Consider the following 19554-nt stretch of genomic DNA (forward strand, 5'->3'; position numbering starts at 1 on the left):
TTAATTTAATTCTTAAATTTTACAGCAATACAACAAAAAACTAAATGAAATGAGATTCAGTAAGCTTGATATATATGTAAGATAGCTGCATAGTTTGATGCTAATCCAAGTTGATTTGAAAAAGTTATTAAAAAAATTAAAGTGTGCTATCTCTATTTTGTCCGAATTGCAAATCCTAGCTTTTAATACCAAGATTACTTTAATTCTTAAATTTTACAGCAATACAACAAAAAACTAAATGAAATGGGATTCAGTAAGCTTGATATATATGTAAGATAGCTGCATAGTTTGATGCAAATCCAAGTTGATTTGAAAAAGTTATTAAAAAAATTAAAGTGTGCTATCTCTATTTTGTCCGAATTGCAAATCCTAGCTTTTAATACCAAGATTACTTTAATTCTTAAATTTTACAGCAATACAACAAAAAACTAAATGAAATGGGATTCAGTAAGCTCGATATATATGTAAGATAGCTGCATAGTTTGATGCAAATCCAAGTTGATTTGAAAAAGTTATTAAAAAAATTAAAGTGTACTATCTCTATTTTGTCCGAATTGCAAATCCTAGCTTTTTATACCAAGATTACTTTAATTCTTAAATTTTACAGCAATACAACAGAAAACTAAATGAAATGGGATTCAGTAAGCTTGATATATATGTAAGATAGCTGCATAGTTTGATGCTAATCCAAGTTGATTTGAAAAAGTTATTAAAAAAATTAAAGTGTACTATCTCTATTTTGTCCGAATTGCAAATCCTAGCTTTTTATACCAAGATTACTTTAATTCTTAAATTTTACAGCAATACAACAAAAAACTAAATGAAATGGGATTCAGTAAGCTTGATATATATGTAAGATAGCTGCATAGTTTGATGAAAATCCAAGTTGATTTGAAAAAGTTATAAAAAAAATTAAACATGCCTATCTGAATTTTTATATAATAATTTTTTTTTTACATATTGTAAAATTAAATTCTTTCATTTCACAGCAATAAATCAAACTACCTAATAAGCTTGAATTTTTCAAGATCAATATTTAATTTAGTTAGATGGGCTGATTTACACCAGTCAAAACTAAATTTGAAGGTCAAGACTAGTCGAGACAGGTCGAGACTGGTTGAAACTGAGTCGAGACTAGTCGAGACAGGTCGAGACTAGTCGAGACTAGTCAAGACAGGTCGAGACAGGTCGAGCCTTGGTCAAGACCATTTCAGACTACACAAAGATCATCAAGTACTGAATCAGACTAATTAAGTAAAGTCGAGACCTAGTCGAGACCTAGTCGAGACCTAGTCGAGTACACTTAAGTACAGTTAAGTACAGTCGAGACAATGTCGAGACTAGTCGAGTAAAATGTGTGCTCGATTTTACTGGTCGAGCACAAAAACTGGTCAATTCAGACTCTGAGGAGTTTGTAGTGTATTCTTATAAAACGTAAATAATTACAGCCCTAAAGGTTAAAGTAAGATTTTGTAAAATTGAAAATATAAAATTCAACTAAATTTAGACTAAGAAAACACATATCGCAGGCCTCGACAAAACAAATATCTAAAACAGATAGGTAAAACGTCATAACACACATTTGATTACAAAACATTTATATACGTACGTGAAATATGTTTCCAGCCTAAAAAGCAAAAGAAATATACCGGTTTTTATATATATATTCGCGAACATTCAAAAGAAAAAAGAAAACATATATATGTGAAGTTATGAAAAGTGTCGTAGTGTGTACGTTTTCTACAAAAAGAAATCTATCTTATATAGTCATTGTCAAGCTATAAATCATTGTGTATTTGTAAAACTAATGTATTTTGGATTTATGAGTTTGATAGTTCTTCTGGTATCTTTCGTTACTCTTATATCTTTACAATTGTATCGATGACAAACATACTATTGATAATTGTTTAAACATTTCAGAGTATGAAATTGTCAATGAAATGTTCGGAAGCAAGTGATATCCACGGAGAAAGTGTCATGCATCAGTTCGACCCATCTAAGATGACCTAACACGACAATTTTTTGATCAAAACAATCGTTCGTGTTTATTTCAAATATTTGTTTTTACGATATTCGATGCTGAATTGTATAAACATTGAAATATAAATAGCCTGTTAACTATTCAGCAAGATTCTGTTACTGCTATTATTTGATTTCAAATATTTAGATTTGTTAGTCTTTTACTAAACATGTTAAATACCTCATCACCTGCTAACAGCTTTTACCTCGTTTTTCTAATATCATTTATTTTTCAATATTTCCCTATCTCCTCCCATAGAGGTTGCAAAGATGATATTGCGACGGGTTCGTTCGTCCGTTGCTAACAAAATTGTAGAAAATACACAGTATGTATGTACTTTTCATCTCATTTCCCCACCTTTATATACAAATCAAATTTATTGAACCCATATTATTTTTTTTAAATCAAAGAACGGGATTGTTAAGATTATTCTTTACTGGTTTGGCAACGATTGAGATTCAACCCACCTTCTGAATGTACATGTAGTAATATTCCCACTGTACCTTTGTTTTGAGTTTATATTTCTCAACTCGAACTTTACTAGAGACGTTGCTGCTCTTTGAACATGTACTTAAGATATTTATTAGACGATGTTGTAAGAGTGCCAATGAGACAATTCTCCATCGAAGTCATAATAAGTTAAAGTCAACAATTATAGTACGGTTTTCAAAACGAAGCCTTGTTTTCAAAGATTTATTTAATATGACATACAATGCAAAACAAGAGTTTAAAAAAACCATACGTATACACTTAATAATACATAAAAATGAACATCATGAACGGTGATTTGTAACAAATATAAATTTACTCATTTATGGAGGCTCGCGGGTATAAGATTTTCAGAAAAAAAATATACATTAATTCTTCATTACACATTTTATTTATTACCATTAGTAGTTGTTATTTTATCACATGGTACAAAAATCATTCCAAAAAATCAATTTGTATTGGCCCCAAGTGACCTTAAAAATGTAGATATCATTGAAAATGCTCCAAATTATCTTCCTTTGGTGCAAAAATGCCATTTTTTGGCATTGAATTTGAACTATCTTTTTTAACTCATCGGTGACATATATTTTGTATTGTTGTTTTCGAAAAAGCTGTACATACACTAAATAATTGTAAAATTTAAGCGATTTCTGTAATTTAGTTCTCCTTTTATTTAGATATTACCGCTATTTCTTCTATAACATCAACAGAAAAAAAAGGACATTAAATTCTCCCTCGCCCTGCTCGTCCGAATTTAAAGCATTTAATCTCTAAATTCAATAGGCTGTAAACAAGACAAACACAGATATAGGATTAGTTGCTCGCAGTAACATTATTTTCTCTTGCGATACAATATTTTATTTTACTTCATTGTACATATTTCTTCGATTGAAACAATATATAACCAAATGACATATAACATTGTTCCTCTTTTGCATCGTTTCTTTCCCCCCGGCTAATACCTCCAACGCCTGTACGTACAATAAACATAGCAGCAACTGCACATACACCTATGTGACCAACTTCAATTCGACGTAACTGCGAGCACCTTCGATACTAATACATTTAAATCCCAAACTTTATATAGTACCTTTAAACCCCACCCATAAAAACCGCCAAAACTTTCCTCGTGCCTCCTGCACCTAACATCAAACTTATAATTAGTACATACTGTTACAAAAGCAGTATCCGAACTAGTTATACTAGTTCCCATCTATAAATAATACTACAAATAGCAAACGGGAAAAACCCTATTTCAAACGAAATAAAATACATTTAACAAAAATGTATGCTTCTTTCGAAGGCAGATTGTGAGCGTAAATGAACGGTGACCCCATTGTTATTTCATTTTTCTATTAAAAAGAAAGTTCATTTATAGAAAAATATAGAGAAATCCTATATTAAATTAAAAAAATGATTTAGACCCGCGATCCCCCTTAAGGTAAAAAGGAAAAGAGAAAGAAGCATTTTTTTCTAATAGATATTGACAAATTCTTACATAATTGGGCATGTCAAATTGACAAAGATATTGTATTTTGGCATGCGTGGGGATTAATTCGGTGAAATACTGTGTAAATATTCGTTTCTAAATGTAATGCTATGTGTATTTTTGTCAACTGGATGTGACAAACACCTTCAAATATTTTTTTTTCTAAATTTACATGCATTACGTACAAGTGTTTGATTGTTATCTTACTGACATTTTTTTATTTTTTACTTTTGCGTTTTAACCATAAAATGGCCAATAGTCAATTAGATCCTGAAACCAAGTTAATAAATGATTTCAATGTTTTCCATTGAAACCTGGAAAAGTAAATAATATAAGATTCGTAGTAATCTAATCCAGACAATTGAATTCAACACTAAGACAGTATCAAGTTTGAAAACAAAACTTTATTTTGTACACCATTTCTTATAAAGCGTAAACAAATACCATCTTAAAAGGTTTAGTAAAATTTTGTAAAACTGAATTGACTTTCACCAAATTAAGACCTAGGAAAACTTTGAGCACAGGCTACATCAAAAAAAAAAAATAATAATATAACACATAAAGTTGAAATGTCATAAAACATATTACATTCAAAAAATTTAATGTCGACGCAAGTTATCGATGTCTTTAGGATGAAAAGCAACAGCAATGTATCTATCTTCATTAATCAGCGAAATTAAAAAAAAAGAAGAAAGAAAATTAATATTTTTTCGAAGTCAAGAAAAGAGCATCAAGACGGACTTTTCCATCAATAGACATATTTCCTGAATAGTCTTTATCAATCATTTTGTATTGATCAAGATAAATGTAATATAATCTTAATTTGTTTCACACATTGAAATAATATAAAAAGAAAAACAGTTTTCAAAAATCAATCTCATTGGTTCTTCATCAAGTGTTGACAGGCATACGAACGTTATGCCGTTGTACATTCAACAAAGTTCTTAACAACCTTTGAACAAACTAATCAGTATTAATGATGGCATTGCACATTGGACACGTTTCTTTAATGTACGACCACTTTTTCAAACATGATTCGTGAAAGAAATGATTACAGGGAGTAATCTTGGCTGATGTCATATCACGAAGGCAGATGGCACAGACATCGTTGAAAACAAGTAGCTGTTCTTGTGTTGCATTTGGTAGAAATGACAGTCTATGAACTGCAGTTCGACGCCTTTGAAATTCGTTCCATCCGTTGGTTACTCGCTCATAAGTAGTGTAAACAAGAATGGCTAGTATAATACAACTAAACCAGCTCCATTGAATCGTGGTTATATTCCACGTGAGAAAGCATATTTGAAGAAGTCCAAACCCTATATGCACTATTCCGATGGCAGCACGAATGCCATACATTATTTCATCTAAATGTTCAATTGGTTCCGATTTAAAGCTATCTAAAACCAACAAGAGGTAAACTGACAGAGACCCTACTGAATCAATGCACACAGATATCCAGGATGAAGTAGCTACAAGAAACCATATTATCCCTAAATCAAATCCAATTTCATAAAATTTCATAACCACCCAAATTGGACATATTATCAATGCAATGATAATTGTTACCGCTTTGCATGTCTTTGTAATTCCACCTCCCGATGCTCCAAGTTCCAGCAAAAACGAATCAACAATCTTGTGTACTTCTTCTAGAACAGTACTAGCAACAAGAAAAATGCCAAAACACATCATCATACCATGAGATTTTACATCACTGTGAAATGACTGGATTGCTAAGATACCCAAGACAAAGGCAGGTGTTAAGAGCTCCGAGGTATTAATTCCGTACTTACGCCCACGTAGAAACCAAATAGTTATTTTCGGAAAAATAAAACAGAAGTGAGTAATTATTGTTATAAAGGCAACCGTTCCTATATTGGTCGTACACATTATGGTGATTGTTGTCATAAAAATAGTCCCAGCTTGGATAATGTTATTGCTGTATAACAATATTGGGATAGAAATTGTCAACACAATTGCATAAGGAAGGAGAACGTAAACAATTCTGTTTTTCATTATGCTCACATAATCTTGTTGGATTTCAGTTATTCTATTTTTTAGCAAACACAGTACTCGTTCTTTATCAATTTTACCCATAACAGAAAAAATAATAAGGTTAATAACAAAATACTGTGTGTTCGGCCAGTAAATCCTGTAGTATATTTGCAGTAAAATTAGATAAATACTCATGTTTATGTTAAATAAGTGATACGTCAAAATGATTAAAGCAACATGATACAAACTGACCCAAACATGATTAAGAAATTCCGGTGCGAATACGCCAGTCATTGTATCACCTAAGATATACACTACTTTTAAACAAATTCCAATTATCGCTAGTCTTCTGGGAAAATACACGCACAATTTTGATATCAAACTCATCATTTTTAAGCAAGTAGCAATGGACAAAAACGCCATTCCAAGGAGGTAATACAACAGTATTTGCGGTGATTCCTTCGTCATTGTCAAAAACGTTTGATATTTTGCTGTCAATCTAGTAAGGGTGTTCCATATGTGGTTTTCCGAAGAAGCAGGCCACATCGATATTATGAAAAGAAAGCAAACCAAACTCTTGTATATTTTTCCGAGTTGTTCTTTGGTCAGCAGAAGTAAAAAGACAGCAATTGCCAAATCTACAAAAGTGAAATATACTAAAGCTATAAAACCAGTTTCAATCCACCATTTTCTACATAAGAAAATGCCTGTACCAAGACAGGAACATAACAGTTGTTATCCATTCGTTTGATGTGTTTGAACTATTGATTTTGCCATTTTATTTGGGACTTTCCTTTTTGAATTTTCCTCGGAGTTCAGAATTTTTGTGTTTTTACTTTATACTATAGATGTATTCTACGTTTTATGAACAGTTAGTACTTTACTTTAACCAAGCACAATTGCTGTCTAGCTAGCATTTCGTAACAGATGTTTATTAAATGTGAATGCAAATGGCAGTTTTTATTTATTTTCGCATTGTTTAGGAATAGCTATATTGTTAGTGTAGCAGTATTTATGTAGGTTTAACTATTTGCAGGTCATACACGTCTATCAACGGTGAATAAGGTGTATTGTATCATCAGCTATAGAAGGCACATTATGACAAAATGTTAAATTATTAAAACATGGGCATATATACCATCAATACGTTGTTGACCAATTGGTTTCTGTATCTGAAGACCTGTTGGTGACCTTCTGCTATTGTCGGTTCTATGATTGGGTTGTCGTCTGTTTGACACATTCCCCATTTCCATTCTCAATAGTTTGTTGACAAGTTGGTATCAAACAACACTTCCAAAATGAGAACGTTTTCATTTTCTCTTTTGTCAGTTTTTAATCTTAGATTAAAAAAGTGTGTGCGTTATTCATACATTAGTATGATTTTCATTGTATGTGAGTAGTATACAGTCGTACATTCCTTTTTTTCATTAAACTAGTATTTAAGTATTTGGTTGTATTAGTCTTTTTGACACATTTTACATTCCTTAATACTTATTGCATTTGTGTATTTGTGTATGTGTTTATTGAAATAACAAAAAGTACCGTCATTTATAATTTTACGTACACATGTATAAAACGGATGTTGATATCATTTGAGTTGCATACATGCTTAGTAGAGCATCCATCAAGAACAGTAACGGCAATCGTTGTAACGTTCCAACAATGGTACTTCCGTGATCTCTCATTTTACCTAGATTTACAAAAAAAGAAATAAGTATTTAAATACGCGTTTGATAATGACATTTTAATAATTTGAGAACTTTAAATAGGGAACGAAAACCCGAGGGTAACGTGCAGCTTTCAACCTCAATAAGTAGACTACATGTGCCTTACTAGGACGGCGTCAAAGGAAAAGACACTTTTAATGATACAAATAAATCAAAACATGACAGAAAGCAATGAAAGACAATACCGTAACACAAGAAACCTAGTTTTGTACTTCCACACATAGGTCGTGTTTTTTTTACGTTTAATTTTCCCCTAAAGTCGAAATAAGAAAAGAAAAAAATATAAAAATCAGATGTAAGGCGCAAACAGAAAAAAAGAAATCCAAATAACAAAATTACTAATGGCCTATCGATCTACTCGGAGTACTCGGAGTGACTGACATTAAAGTCCAATTTTAACTAAACACTTGACTATTTACTCTTAGACTGAACGGTATACATTTATCACCAGCTCAGTAGTCAGCACTTTTTGTGCTGACATGAATTATCATTATGGTTATATTTATAAATTAACTGTTAACAAAATTTAGAATTTTTGAAATACTAAGGCTTTTCTACCTCAAGCATAGTTTACCTTAGCTGGATTCGAGTGTCGCTGATGAGTCTTTTGTAGACGAAACGCGCGTCTGGCGTATATACAAAATTTTGTCCTGATACCTATGATGAGTGTATTTAGCAATAATCAAAATACGAAAACATTTGTTTGAACAGCAGGTGCAATCTTACCTATCATTTTGAGCGACTTCTGCTAATCAACAATAACCAAACATAAATGTGGCAATCTTTCAATATTTTTACTTTCGGTTTAAACATGAAAATTGGAATTTCTACCCTTCGCCATTAATGATTTTTTTAAAACTGTCCAACATTTTAATTTTAGGTTTAACGTAATGGTCTATACATCTATGTTTAGAATAGTGTGTTTACTGTGAATACAATCTAAAAATAAACTATCTTTTTAAATGTACTTAAATTACGTCTGTAAATATAACTGATTAACCGTAAGATATAAACAATATAACAGAGTTGAAGGGGTATATTTATTTAAGCTTATCGTGTTGTTGATTTTGTTACTTGATTATATATATATAAAGTCAACGAGATTAAAACACATTAATGATATAGAGTTGTCGTGGTTTTAAATACTAGTATTAACTGTATTGAGGTTATTTGTATTGTAGTCCTGTCATGTAATGCTGTCATTTTAATGTTATAATTAACATTGCCATTTAAGTGGGAGTTTTGGCATGCCACAAAACCAGGTTCAACCCACCATTTTTTTCTTAAAATGCCCTGTACCAAGTCAGGAAAATGGCCATTAATATATTATAGTTCGTTTATTTGTGTGTAACATTTTAATGGTGTGTTTCTGTTGTGTCGTAGTTCTCTTATTTTTGATGCGTTTCCCTCAGTTTTAGTTTGTTACCCGGATTTGTTTTTTCTCTATCGATTTATGAATTTCAAACAGCGATATACAAATGTTGTCTTTATTTACGAAAAAAGAAAGATTTTTACTCTGTTCATTTGCAGTCGATTATACAGCATTTACAGTGGGATGCATAACATTCGAAATCTTATGTTGTGTTGTCACTTCAGGTTGATGTTGTCATGGGAGATTAACAAAAACAACAAAATTCCTCTATCTGTACCGTTTGATTAGGGATGTAAGACAATATTCTGCTGTGAATTTGTCTGGCAATAGAACGCTGATGTACAAAGGCAACAGTAGTATAACCGCTTTTCGCAAATCATAAATCGATGATAAAAACAAATCTGGGTATGAATGTTGAAAAAAATGTATGACCTTAATTAGATGTGTATGGATAATTCCGTTTGTATAAAAAAAAACGTTTGCTTAAATAAAACTAATTTGAGCTACCAATGCATTTTCTCCACTGATCCTAAAAATTGGTTTCGTTTAAAAAAAACTATTTCGAAAATCAGTAGCTAGGTTAAGTATATTTTATTTCTTTTTTACATACTTTTCAAGATGCTGTTTATAAATTAAGTCAGAGGACACCAGTCAATCAAAGTGATTGATTAAAAAATGATATTTACTGTTTACTAAATAATAACAATTGCCAATGATACAAATATCGATCAAAGGACGTGAAAGTTATCCAATATAGGTACACTATAACATTTGACTGTCACCAAAGGCACAAAAGACAACTATATTTAACAAAATCACAAATGACATATACCACCGATCTACTCAGAATACTCGAAATTTCAATTTAAACTAAATCGTGACTATGAACTCTATGATTCAGAGGTATACATTAAAGAATAATCTCAGTGTAAACATTACGGAATAATCTTATTATAAAAACATGTTCTGAACAGTATGTGCTATCTTACCTATAATTTTGAACGACCTTCACTCGACAAAAGCTAAATTCAATTTTGTCAATTGTTTTTAACATTTGATGTTTCGATTAAGGTGTAAAAACGGAAATTTCCATACTGTGCTGTTGCCAAATTACAAACAACGTTGTGAAAAATGTTAAATTTAGACTTAGTGTAATGGTTTGTATATTTGTGTATGGAAAACTTAAAGTAATGTGAATAAGATATTAAAATAAGTGTGATTTAATTTAAATGTCTTCATACCACGTATGATAGATATAAGTATATCGTATGAAGTTAACCGTAAAGATTGAAACGAGATGAAATTAAAGGGATATCCTTGTATTTGTTGAGTATGTGTTTCGATAAAATATTTTACACGGTAATACATTCTGTCTGGAGATTTGAATACCACCAGGACTCCTTCCCCATCTGAGGTATTACGTTATCACTTTAATAATACAATGTACGATGTTTCCAAATACGCAAAAAATCAGTATAGATCGACATGTTTAAAGTTGCGAGTTATACAGAATATGTATGCCATTCCTTCACATTTGATTCATCGTCAAAAGGGTTTTCTTAACAAATAGTAACGTCCATGATGAGTGTTTTGGGTATGTTTTTTTCATTTGTCTCCAAATTTCTCGAACTTTTTTTCCTGATTCTATATTGGTTTCTATTCCTCTGTTTATTTCCCCTTTTAATAAAAAAAATAGTATTAAGTGTTTAGTATAAGATGTTAAAGATAATTAAATAATTGTGATTTCCTTCTAAGAATATGTTTTTAAAATATGTCTGATATATATTGCTGTCGTCTGATCTTTTTATTACCGAAACTGACTTATCCTCGATTTTGACTGTTTTCCTGAGTGAGAATTCGCATTGCTATAAGAAGTGCCACGGTACTTTTTTTTTTTTTTTTTTTTATCAAAAATGCATGTATTTAGTTTTGATGTCATATTGTTTATTCCCATCGGATTTTGTCAAAAGTCTTATCGTTTGTTGTTGTAAATCTGATGTTTTTCTTTTGTATTCGTGTTTTATGGTAAAGATAATTAATCATCAAGTTCATTTATTAGACTTAAATTTGGGTCAACTAAATTTATACGATATATTTGTTTTAAAGTTTGGTTAAGAACAAACACCGACATAGCTAGATAATGCAATTAATTATCCACAATCTGATATTTATTAGTATTGAAATTTCATTGTTTTTAATAAATGTTATATAAATATAACGAACCTAATCTTGAAATCCATCTTAAATTCTATCCTATTTTTGGGATAGTTTAAGAAATTCTAATATGACGTTACTTTGTGTGATTGCCGCTTTTGTTGACTCGGCTATGAACTTTTGTGTGCTTTTTGGGGTTGTTTAATTTGTCTGTTTTTATTCTATAGTTAGTCACCGCTTCGATTTTATCATGCATATCTATTACATAGTCTTTTTATAAAAAAAAAAACACCAAACGCAAAAGTATGAATTATTCTAAATTATAAGGATATGTCCTTATCCCCGGCAAAAAACCCAAGCCGTATTAGGAACAACTTTTTGAACTTTTGTTCATTAATGCTTTTCAGTTTTGTACTTGTTTTGGCTTTCCAACTTTTTCCATCTGAGCGTCACTGGTTAGTCTTGTGTGGACGAAACACGCGTCTGTATATTATATTTTAAACATGGTACCTTTTGTTAGCTATTATTCGTTTGTTTCTCTGTACTATATGTTCTCTCATTTATTTGTATTGTGTGCCAGTCATGTTATAGTTGTCATTTAAATGTTATATTTATCATTTCCATAAAAGCAGGAAGTTGCGTTAAACCAGGTTCAACAGACCATTTTTTTTAATTGTCCTTTTACCAAGTTAGGAAAATGGTCATTGTTATAATATTGTTCGTTTCTGTGTGTGTTACATTTTAATGTTGTCTTTCTAATGTTTCGGAGTTCTTCTCTTTTATTTGATTTATGAATTTCGAACAACGGGATACTACTGTTGCCTTTATTTAGGTCTTTATACATATGTTTGGTTGTTTTCCTCTTATATTTGATATGTTTTCCTCAGTTAAATTTTGTATGCCGGATTTTTTTTTCTCAATCGATTAATGACTTTTAAACAGCAGTATACCTCTGTTGCTTTTATTCACATACGTACTACATGCATATGTTTACACTTCAACTGTTCTGTTTTTCATGTATCCTTGCTTTTCATATATTCAACTTTCGTCGATTCTGATGGAGGTAAATCAAGAAAAGCGTCCGAACATTAGCAAACTATGAATATCATAAAGTATTTTCTGACATTTTGAAAGACATTGACGATATATTTAAAATAACGGAAACAATATTTTATTATTTTATAGCGTAAAGACGTTTCAAGTTGCAAACAACTATTACTCTGTTTTAAATTTGAAGAAAGTCGAATTTAATCATAATAAAGTGTAAAGTAATGAATGGGCCATTCCAGTTAATTTAAATGTATCTAAGTTGGTTTCATCTATACTAACACGATGATCTTACATTTGTTTCAGTCTTTGTCGTTTGGTTTCTATCTCTCATATTGTTTTAGGTAAATTTCCTGTTTGAATTGTTTCTATCTTCTAATGTTGGTTCCTGTTATAGATGAATATTAGTCAATGTCTTCTCCGAGGGTATCACCAGCCCAGTAGTCAACTCTTTGTTGTTGACATGAATATCAATAATGTGGTCATTTTTATAAATTTCTTGTTTACAAAACCTTGAATTTTTCGAAATACTAAGGAATTTCTTATTTGGAATTTTGGATTATCAATGCTCTTCAACTTTGTACTAGTTTGGCTTTATAAATTTTTGATATGATCGTCACTGATGAGTCTTATGTAGACGAAACGTACTGGCGTACTAAATTATAATCCTGGTATATTTGATAACAATTAACACCACTGGGTCGATGCCACTGCTGGTGGACGTTTCGTCCACGAGGGTATCACCAGCCCAGTAGTCAACACTTCGGTGTTGACATGAATATCAATAATGTAGTCATTTTTATAAATTTCCTGTTTACAAAAATTAGAATTTTTCTAAAAACTAAGGATTTCCTTACCCCCGAAATAGATTACCTCAGCTGTATGAAGCACAATATCTTGAAATTTTGGTCCTCAATGATCTTCAACTTTGTAATTGTTTGGCTTTATAACTATATTGATCCAAGCGTCACTGATGAATCCAATGTAGACGTAACGCGCGTCTGACATATTAAATTATAATTCTGGTACCTTTAATAAGCAACGCTCAGAATAAAAAAAAATATATTGACATACAACTGCTGAGATATCTAATGGAAAGTATAATATAGATTTCAGCCAAGAAAAAATATAAAAACAAGTTGTAACGCAAGGTAGGACTTTAGACTTGATCACAAAACAAATTCAATTTCCTTTTTCTTTTCCGTCGTAGCCGTTGTCATGCTCTTCGCGGCACAAGCCATGACCAATATAAGTATCAGGTAAAAACCGCAGTGTAACAAAATATATATATTCATTCCTCATCCTATGAAGTTTTTAAAACATCTAATTTTACCACATACAAAAAAGAGATACATGTGGCAAAGTCAATAAAATGCTGTTTCTTAGAACAATATTTTTCAGACATGTCGGATCTCATGTTTACATGTTGTTATCTTTTTGAAGACATAATAAAACTAGAAGATCCGGTTTGAGGACAATGTCATAAATTTACATAATTAGATTATTGTACGACATTACATTGATATTATAAGCACGTAATTTGCTACACATTTTTTTGATACACAACATGTTTTTGTATGCATTTGTGATACATAATACATTGAACATTGATATGTTTGTACTGAAAGACTTGTTTGTACTAGTATGACATTTTTTAACATTGACATTGTGAAATTTCTCTTCTTAGTATGTGGTCGAATTTTTTTTTGTATTATATAATCTTTAAATTAACGGATTTGGTTTTGTTTTTGTTATCTAGGTATGACGTTCATGAACCAAATGGAGACATTGACCGCAATAGTTTGTATGCAGAGCTGCAGAATAAGATCGGATTTCCCAATTATTACACTATATAATAAAATAGATTCGAATTAAATTATCAGTTTAACTTTCTAGCGAAAACTACACAGTAATATGGTAGGTATTTTTTACATGATGAAGTTATACATTGTTACACATTGCCATCGCGTTGTCAGTTAATTTTTCAGATTAATTTTGACTGACGAGACTGAATGTCTTTTTTGGTATCTTTTGTCTTTTTTGTACATTGTCGATTGTTTTTTGGTTATTCTATGTAAGTTAATGTTGATAAAATAAATAGTTTGACACATTTATGATGAAGTAAAATCCAGAAAAGAGGCTACAAATGGACAGATGAAACGGCTGATAAAAACATAGAATTTTCCAGAGTACAACATGTCTAATACAGGTATTTGTGTGTTAGTTTTGTCTCGTGTTCTAATTTAACAGCATCAATTTTGGGAAAATTTATCATACATGTAAAGAGCATGAACTGAAAACAAAAACACATCATTTTGCAACAATTTTATACACATCTAAACATCAACTTAAAACCTATTTAAAAATACATTGATTATTTCCTACTTTTCAAAAATCTGTTAGTAAAGTATCTGTGTTGGGTAAAACGAGGCAGTTTACTAATTTACTAATACCTGTTGTCAATTATGTCAAATTGATTATTTAGTAAAAGAGTTCTAAAGAATGAAAAATGTATCATAAGTTACAAAGTGTACTATTAACCTAAAACGATATATATGGGGTCAATAAATTCCATATAAGGCGAGATCGATTGCGATGGATCAAAGAGGCCTTATCTAACGTAATAAACTCAACTGCAAACAAAGCGGTAGAAAAAAATTACCATATCACAATTAGTGGGTAATTAATTTTGTATTATTTAAATGTTCAACTTGTTGCCTTTTGTTGGCTGTTGTTCGTGTTTTTCTTTGTCAATTGTATTCTCCAATTTATTTATATTGTAGTCCTGTAGTGTTGAGTTGTCATCTTAATGTTATATTTCACATGACTAAAAAATGGGAGGTTTGGCATGCCACAAAACCAGGTTCAACCCGCCATTTTTTTCTTTAAAAATGTCCTGTACCAAGTCAGTAATATGGACATTGTTATATTATAGTTCGTTTCTGTATGTGTTACATTTTAACGTTGCGTCGTTTGTTTTCTCTTATTTTTGAGTGTAAATTCAAATTGCGATAATGAGTGTCACGGTACTTGTCTATCCCAAATTCATGTATTTGGGTTTGATGTTATATTTGTTATTCTCGTGGAATTTTGTCTGATGCTTGGTCCGTTTCTGTGTGTGTTACATTGTAGTTTTGTGTCGTTGTTCTCCTCTGATATTTAATGCGTTTCCCTCAGTTTTAGTTTGTTACCCCGATTTTGTTTTTTGTCCATAGATTTATGAGTTTGAACATCGGTATACTACTGTTGCCGTTATTGTATTTGTATTTTATTTGTATTTTGTTTTGTTTTTTTTATGGCTGCTTTCTATTCGTTGTGATATTATTTGTTTTCTAGTTATGATAAAAATGATTTTTTTTAGTGGGTATATATTTAGCTGGTATATAATTTGTCTGAAGCAGTACGATCTTTATGAACGTATTGTAGCAGCTACATGCATTTTAGTTCAAAATGATAACCTTTTAACGACAATACACTCTGTATGATTTAAGTTTATAGAACATTTTTTTGATATGTTTAAGCACTTATCTAGCATTAATGCGAGAGAAAGGAAACAATAATTTAACAATTATTTCGGTATAATTCAGGTTTGCCTACTGCAAGCATATATAGGATTTTTAGGATCAGCAATTCATATTATGAATGATATAAAGTTGGGTGATTGTCTATTATACTACACCTATGTTGATCTTATATCAACAAAAAAGATGTTTGGTAAAAGTCGATAAGAAACGCCATCGGATCTTTCATGTTATGCCTATAATGATTGAATGAGTGAATTGATATTGTCATATCATTTGAAATATTTATATGATTGCAATTAAAATGTTTCACTGAGTGTATTATTAAAAAATGGAGAAAACACAACTAATCTTGCTTTTGTCAAACAATGATCATAGATATTTTTTTTAGGACTTGAAACTGAGTTGCGTCCTGGTAGTATTAGCTTTTTGTTCAAGTCTTACTATAGCTCAAAGAAAGACCACAATTACTGGGGATTTGACTAAGGACAAAGATTTAACAAGAGTAGATCTAGGAATTTCCCATCAACGGGGAAAATGGGGTTTTAACGGATCAGGCTTCGGTACCTCTAGAGGACACAGAGGAGGAAGTTTGGGGATATCGCACAAACGTAAAAACTTTGAATTCGGAGGATCAGTTTTCGGGGATAATCAGGGAAATCGAGGTGCAAAATTAGGCTTCAAATGGAAGTTTGGAAAAAGATCTACAGCATGGGTTTGTATATTTTCTTTTTACTTATGTTATTAGTTACATGTACACGGTGTTATAGTTACCTAATACGAGATATATGGGGTCAGTAAATTCCATATGGGGTGAGAGCGAAATATTACCCCTAATATCTCGTATATCCCGACTATCTACACATGTGGTATTTTTACTAGAACCCTGTCAAAGTGATCAAGTCTTCAATATTTTGTATTAAGATCCTATACTTCCATTTGGCTATACAAAAAAAAATGCCACCTATTACAACTGTTTAGCTTTAAATTTATTATATAAATTTATTTCAATCGTGTATTACATGTATTTATTTCTTCGTCTGTTGAATCTTTTCAGATTTCTTTTTGTTTTGTTTTGAAAGGGAAGCTAGTATCTCCGTTATGCCAACAGTATTTCCAAAACTTCTACTGTTTATAACCTTTTATTCTGCAGTTTATATATATATTTTGCCGTTGTTACAGTTTCGTGAAAATAGATACGCTATGGTATAAATGCAAGTCATTGGTAAACACTTTTAATTCACATATATCATGTTAATGAATGATTTACCTACATGTATGATTACCTGAGATATGTTCAAATACATCTGTAAGACGCCATATTTGTATTCTGTGTCATGTAATACCAAGTAAACCTACCAATAACTTCCTTTATAATTAATACACATTATAATTTATTATTACATTCATTGTAACATGTGTAATGTTGATGTTAAACACAAACATCAGATTGCAATTTAAACAGATATATATCGTAGTCTTATATTGCTATACTTATAAGAATACTTGTCTAGCTATTGTTTTTATATTTTTCTTAGAACGGTGAACATTTTGAAGTTCGAGTTATCGTAAACCATTGTGACTTCAATGTTTATGATATAAATGAAGACAGTGTTATCACAGTTGAAGAGATTTATGAATTATTTCCTCAAAGAACTGATGCACATAGGTTATTCAAGGCGCTGGATTCCACATCAGGTTAGTTTAGCTCTTTTATGATTTTGCAGGGGAGGGGGAGGTAAGTTACTATTGTTTATAAATGTCAACATCTTTATCAAATTATGTATATGTTATACCATTAATCTATAGTTTTGAAACCATTCAATTTTTTCAATCCGCATTTTTGCGCCTGTCCCAAGTCAGGAGCCTCTGGCCTTTGTTAGTCTTGTATTTTTTTATTTTAGTTTCTTGTGTACAATTTGGAAATTAGTATGGCGTTCATTATCACTGGACTAGTATATATTTGTTTAGGGGCCAGCTGAGGGACGCCTCCGGGTGCGGGATTTTCTCGCTACATTGAAGACCTGTTGGTGACCCTCTGCTGTTGTTTTTTATTTGGTCGGGGTGTTGTCTCTTTGACACATTCCCCATTTCCATTCTCAATTTTAATTCCCCTCATCATAATAAAAGAATTACATTCAACAACTGCATATATATTCAAGGACAGAGAGCACATTAGTATCATAATGATATTGTTTTCACTAGTCTAATATATTTTTGTAGTGTGTATTTCATGTATTGGCTTGTAAGATATTAGTCTTCCACTAAACATCTTAAATATTTTCAATACACGTAAGGACATTCCGAGGACAATTTTTATTTTCTTTAACATTAGAATGTAGTATGTGTACCTATGATATTGAACACTAACAGTCTTTACAGATTATTACCAGTCTATTTTAACATGACTATTATAACTGGGTTTGTTATCTATGCTTTTCTTTTAATAGTCTCATAATAATAGATGTGTTGATACGTTTAATGAAATCTTGTTTACGTTAAAAAGGTATGAATGGATTTTATAATTATAAATATTATGATTGTCAATGATTCAAATATCCAGTGAAAATTGCCACGTATGAGACTATCCCCCATACATTAAAGTAGCCTGTAAAAAGTCCCGATGTGTCAATATGACATAACTGAGATAACTAATGACCTTAATTATAAAAGAAATTACAAAAAAAAAAAAAACAGTTATTTTGATTTTAAGAATGTTTCTAAATTTTCAGTTGATGGTAAAGTGACCATTGACGAATTCAAGATGATGGCTCCACAAGTTATAAAGAAATGTGGATATATCAAGTATACGTATTAATGATGGTTCTTGTTAAATAGATATCAATAAAGCGATAGTCATAGTCATACATGTAAATAAAAGATTCCTTTTTTATAATTTATTATAAAGCCAATGACATATGTCGTACAGGCATTGTATTTTTGTATACATTTACAAAGAAAATTTTATTTGTGTACACTTGTATTGGGATGGATAATTTTTAATAAAGTTTTACTACATGATACTACCAGTTATTTATTATACATGTTATAAGCGGTATGTATTTTGCTCGTTCTTAATCTTTACAGTATGTCAAATACAAATAAGGAGATGTGGTATGATTGCCAATGATACAAATATACAGTGAATAACGACATGAATAAGACTAACTAATACATTATAGAGTGCTGTAAAAGGTCTCGACATGAAAATATATATAACAGCTGATATAACTAACGGCCTCAATAATAACAAAACAATTTACGAATAACAAACATGACAGACATAAAACGAATGCAACGACTGCAGGCTTCTTACTTGGAACAGGCACATAGGGAATATTGCATTGAAACTGCTTTAACTTTGAACTGTGGAAATACAGCACAACATAAAACAGAACCTTTGAAAATTAGTTCAAAAGTACTTAAGTCATTAGATCGATACAAAACATCTAACAAAATTACAGACCGGACTTGTCTTGAAAGTGAACTGAGATTTGACTACAATTTTGATGCGAACATCTGGAAAATTTCACCGCTGAATATTTTTGGTACTTTGTCTTTACATTACTCAGCTAAGTATAACGTGGTCATCACGAGGAATGAAGTTTACACGCAATAACCCTTTCTGATTTCTAAGGGATTTTTTTGAAGAACCTTCATCTGGAAAACCATACATCAACAATTGTACAAGTCTAAGATCTGAATTTTATTTTCTCATAACAAACTCTGCTGACAGTGTCTCA

The 19554-nt window shown here is 31.0% G+C and overlaps 2 protein-coding genes across 3 annotated transcripts; one reads left to right on the forward strand and one right to left on the reverse strand.

Moving 5' to 3' along the window:
- Nucleotides 1-3317: 3317 nt before the first annotated feature.
- LOC143083937 (RING finger protein 145-like) lies at nucleotides 3318-10216 on the reverse strand. Of its 2 annotated transcripts, none has more exons than XM_076260345.1 (3): nucleotides 8444-8570; nucleotides 7555-7680; nucleotides 3318-6628 (listed from the first exon to the last, which is right to left on the reverse strand). In XM_076260345.1, exons 1-3 carry the CDS (start codon nucleotides 8448-8450, stop codon nucleotides 4962-4964), a joined length of 1800 nt encoding a protein of 599 aa, XP_076116460.1. In that variant the 5' UTR covers nucleotides 8451-8570; the 3' UTR covers nucleotides 3318-4961. The 2 variants fall into 2 exon arrangements, 1 of the variants encoding a protein (XP_076116460.1); XR_012980949.1 differs by lacking the exon at nucleotides 8444-8570 and adding an exon at nucleotides 10079-10216 and having other exon boundaries at nucleotides 5536-6628.
- A 3865-nt stretch (nucleotides 10217-14081) lies between these two features.
- On the forward strand, nucleotides 14082-18832 carry LOC143082032 (uncharacterized). The gene is made up of 4 exons (XM_076257613.1): nucleotides 14082-14207; nucleotides 16203-16526; nucleotides 17350-17509; nucleotides 18544-18832. The coding sequence occupies exons 1-4, from the start codon at nucleotides 14205-14207 to the stop codon at nucleotides 18627-18629; spliced, it is 573 nt and encodes a 190-aa protein (XP_076113728.1). The 5' UTR covers nucleotides 14082-14204; the 3' UTR covers nucleotides 18630-18832.
- Nucleotides 18833-19554: the final 722 nt, after the last annotated feature.

The sequence above is a fragment of the Mytilus galloprovincialis genome, chromosome 7 (assembly GCF_965363235.1).
Source record: "Mytilus galloprovincialis chromosome 7, xbMytGall1.hap1.1, whole genome shotgun sequence".
Lineage (NCBI taxonomy): Eukaryota > Metazoa > Mollusca > Bivalvia > Mytilida > Mytilidae > Mytilus > Mytilus galloprovincialis.

Bases quoted from the DNA above. Each gene is read 5' to 3' on its own strand.
- LOC143083937 (XM_076260345.1), bottom strand. The intron at 6,629-7,554 runs GTACGTAAAATT...TCACTTTTGTAG, and splicing joins AACATCCGTTTTATACATGT to ATTTGGCAATTGCTGTCTTT.
- LOC143082032 (XM_076257613.1), top strand. The intron at 16,527-17,349 runs GTTTGTATATTT...TATTTTTCTTAG, and splicing joins GAAAAAGATCTACAGCATGG to AACGGTGAACATTTTGAAGT. The intron at 17,510-18,543 runs GTTAGTTTAGCT...CTAAATTTTCAG, and splicing joins GGCGCTGGATTCCACATCAG to TTGATGGTAAAGTGACCATT.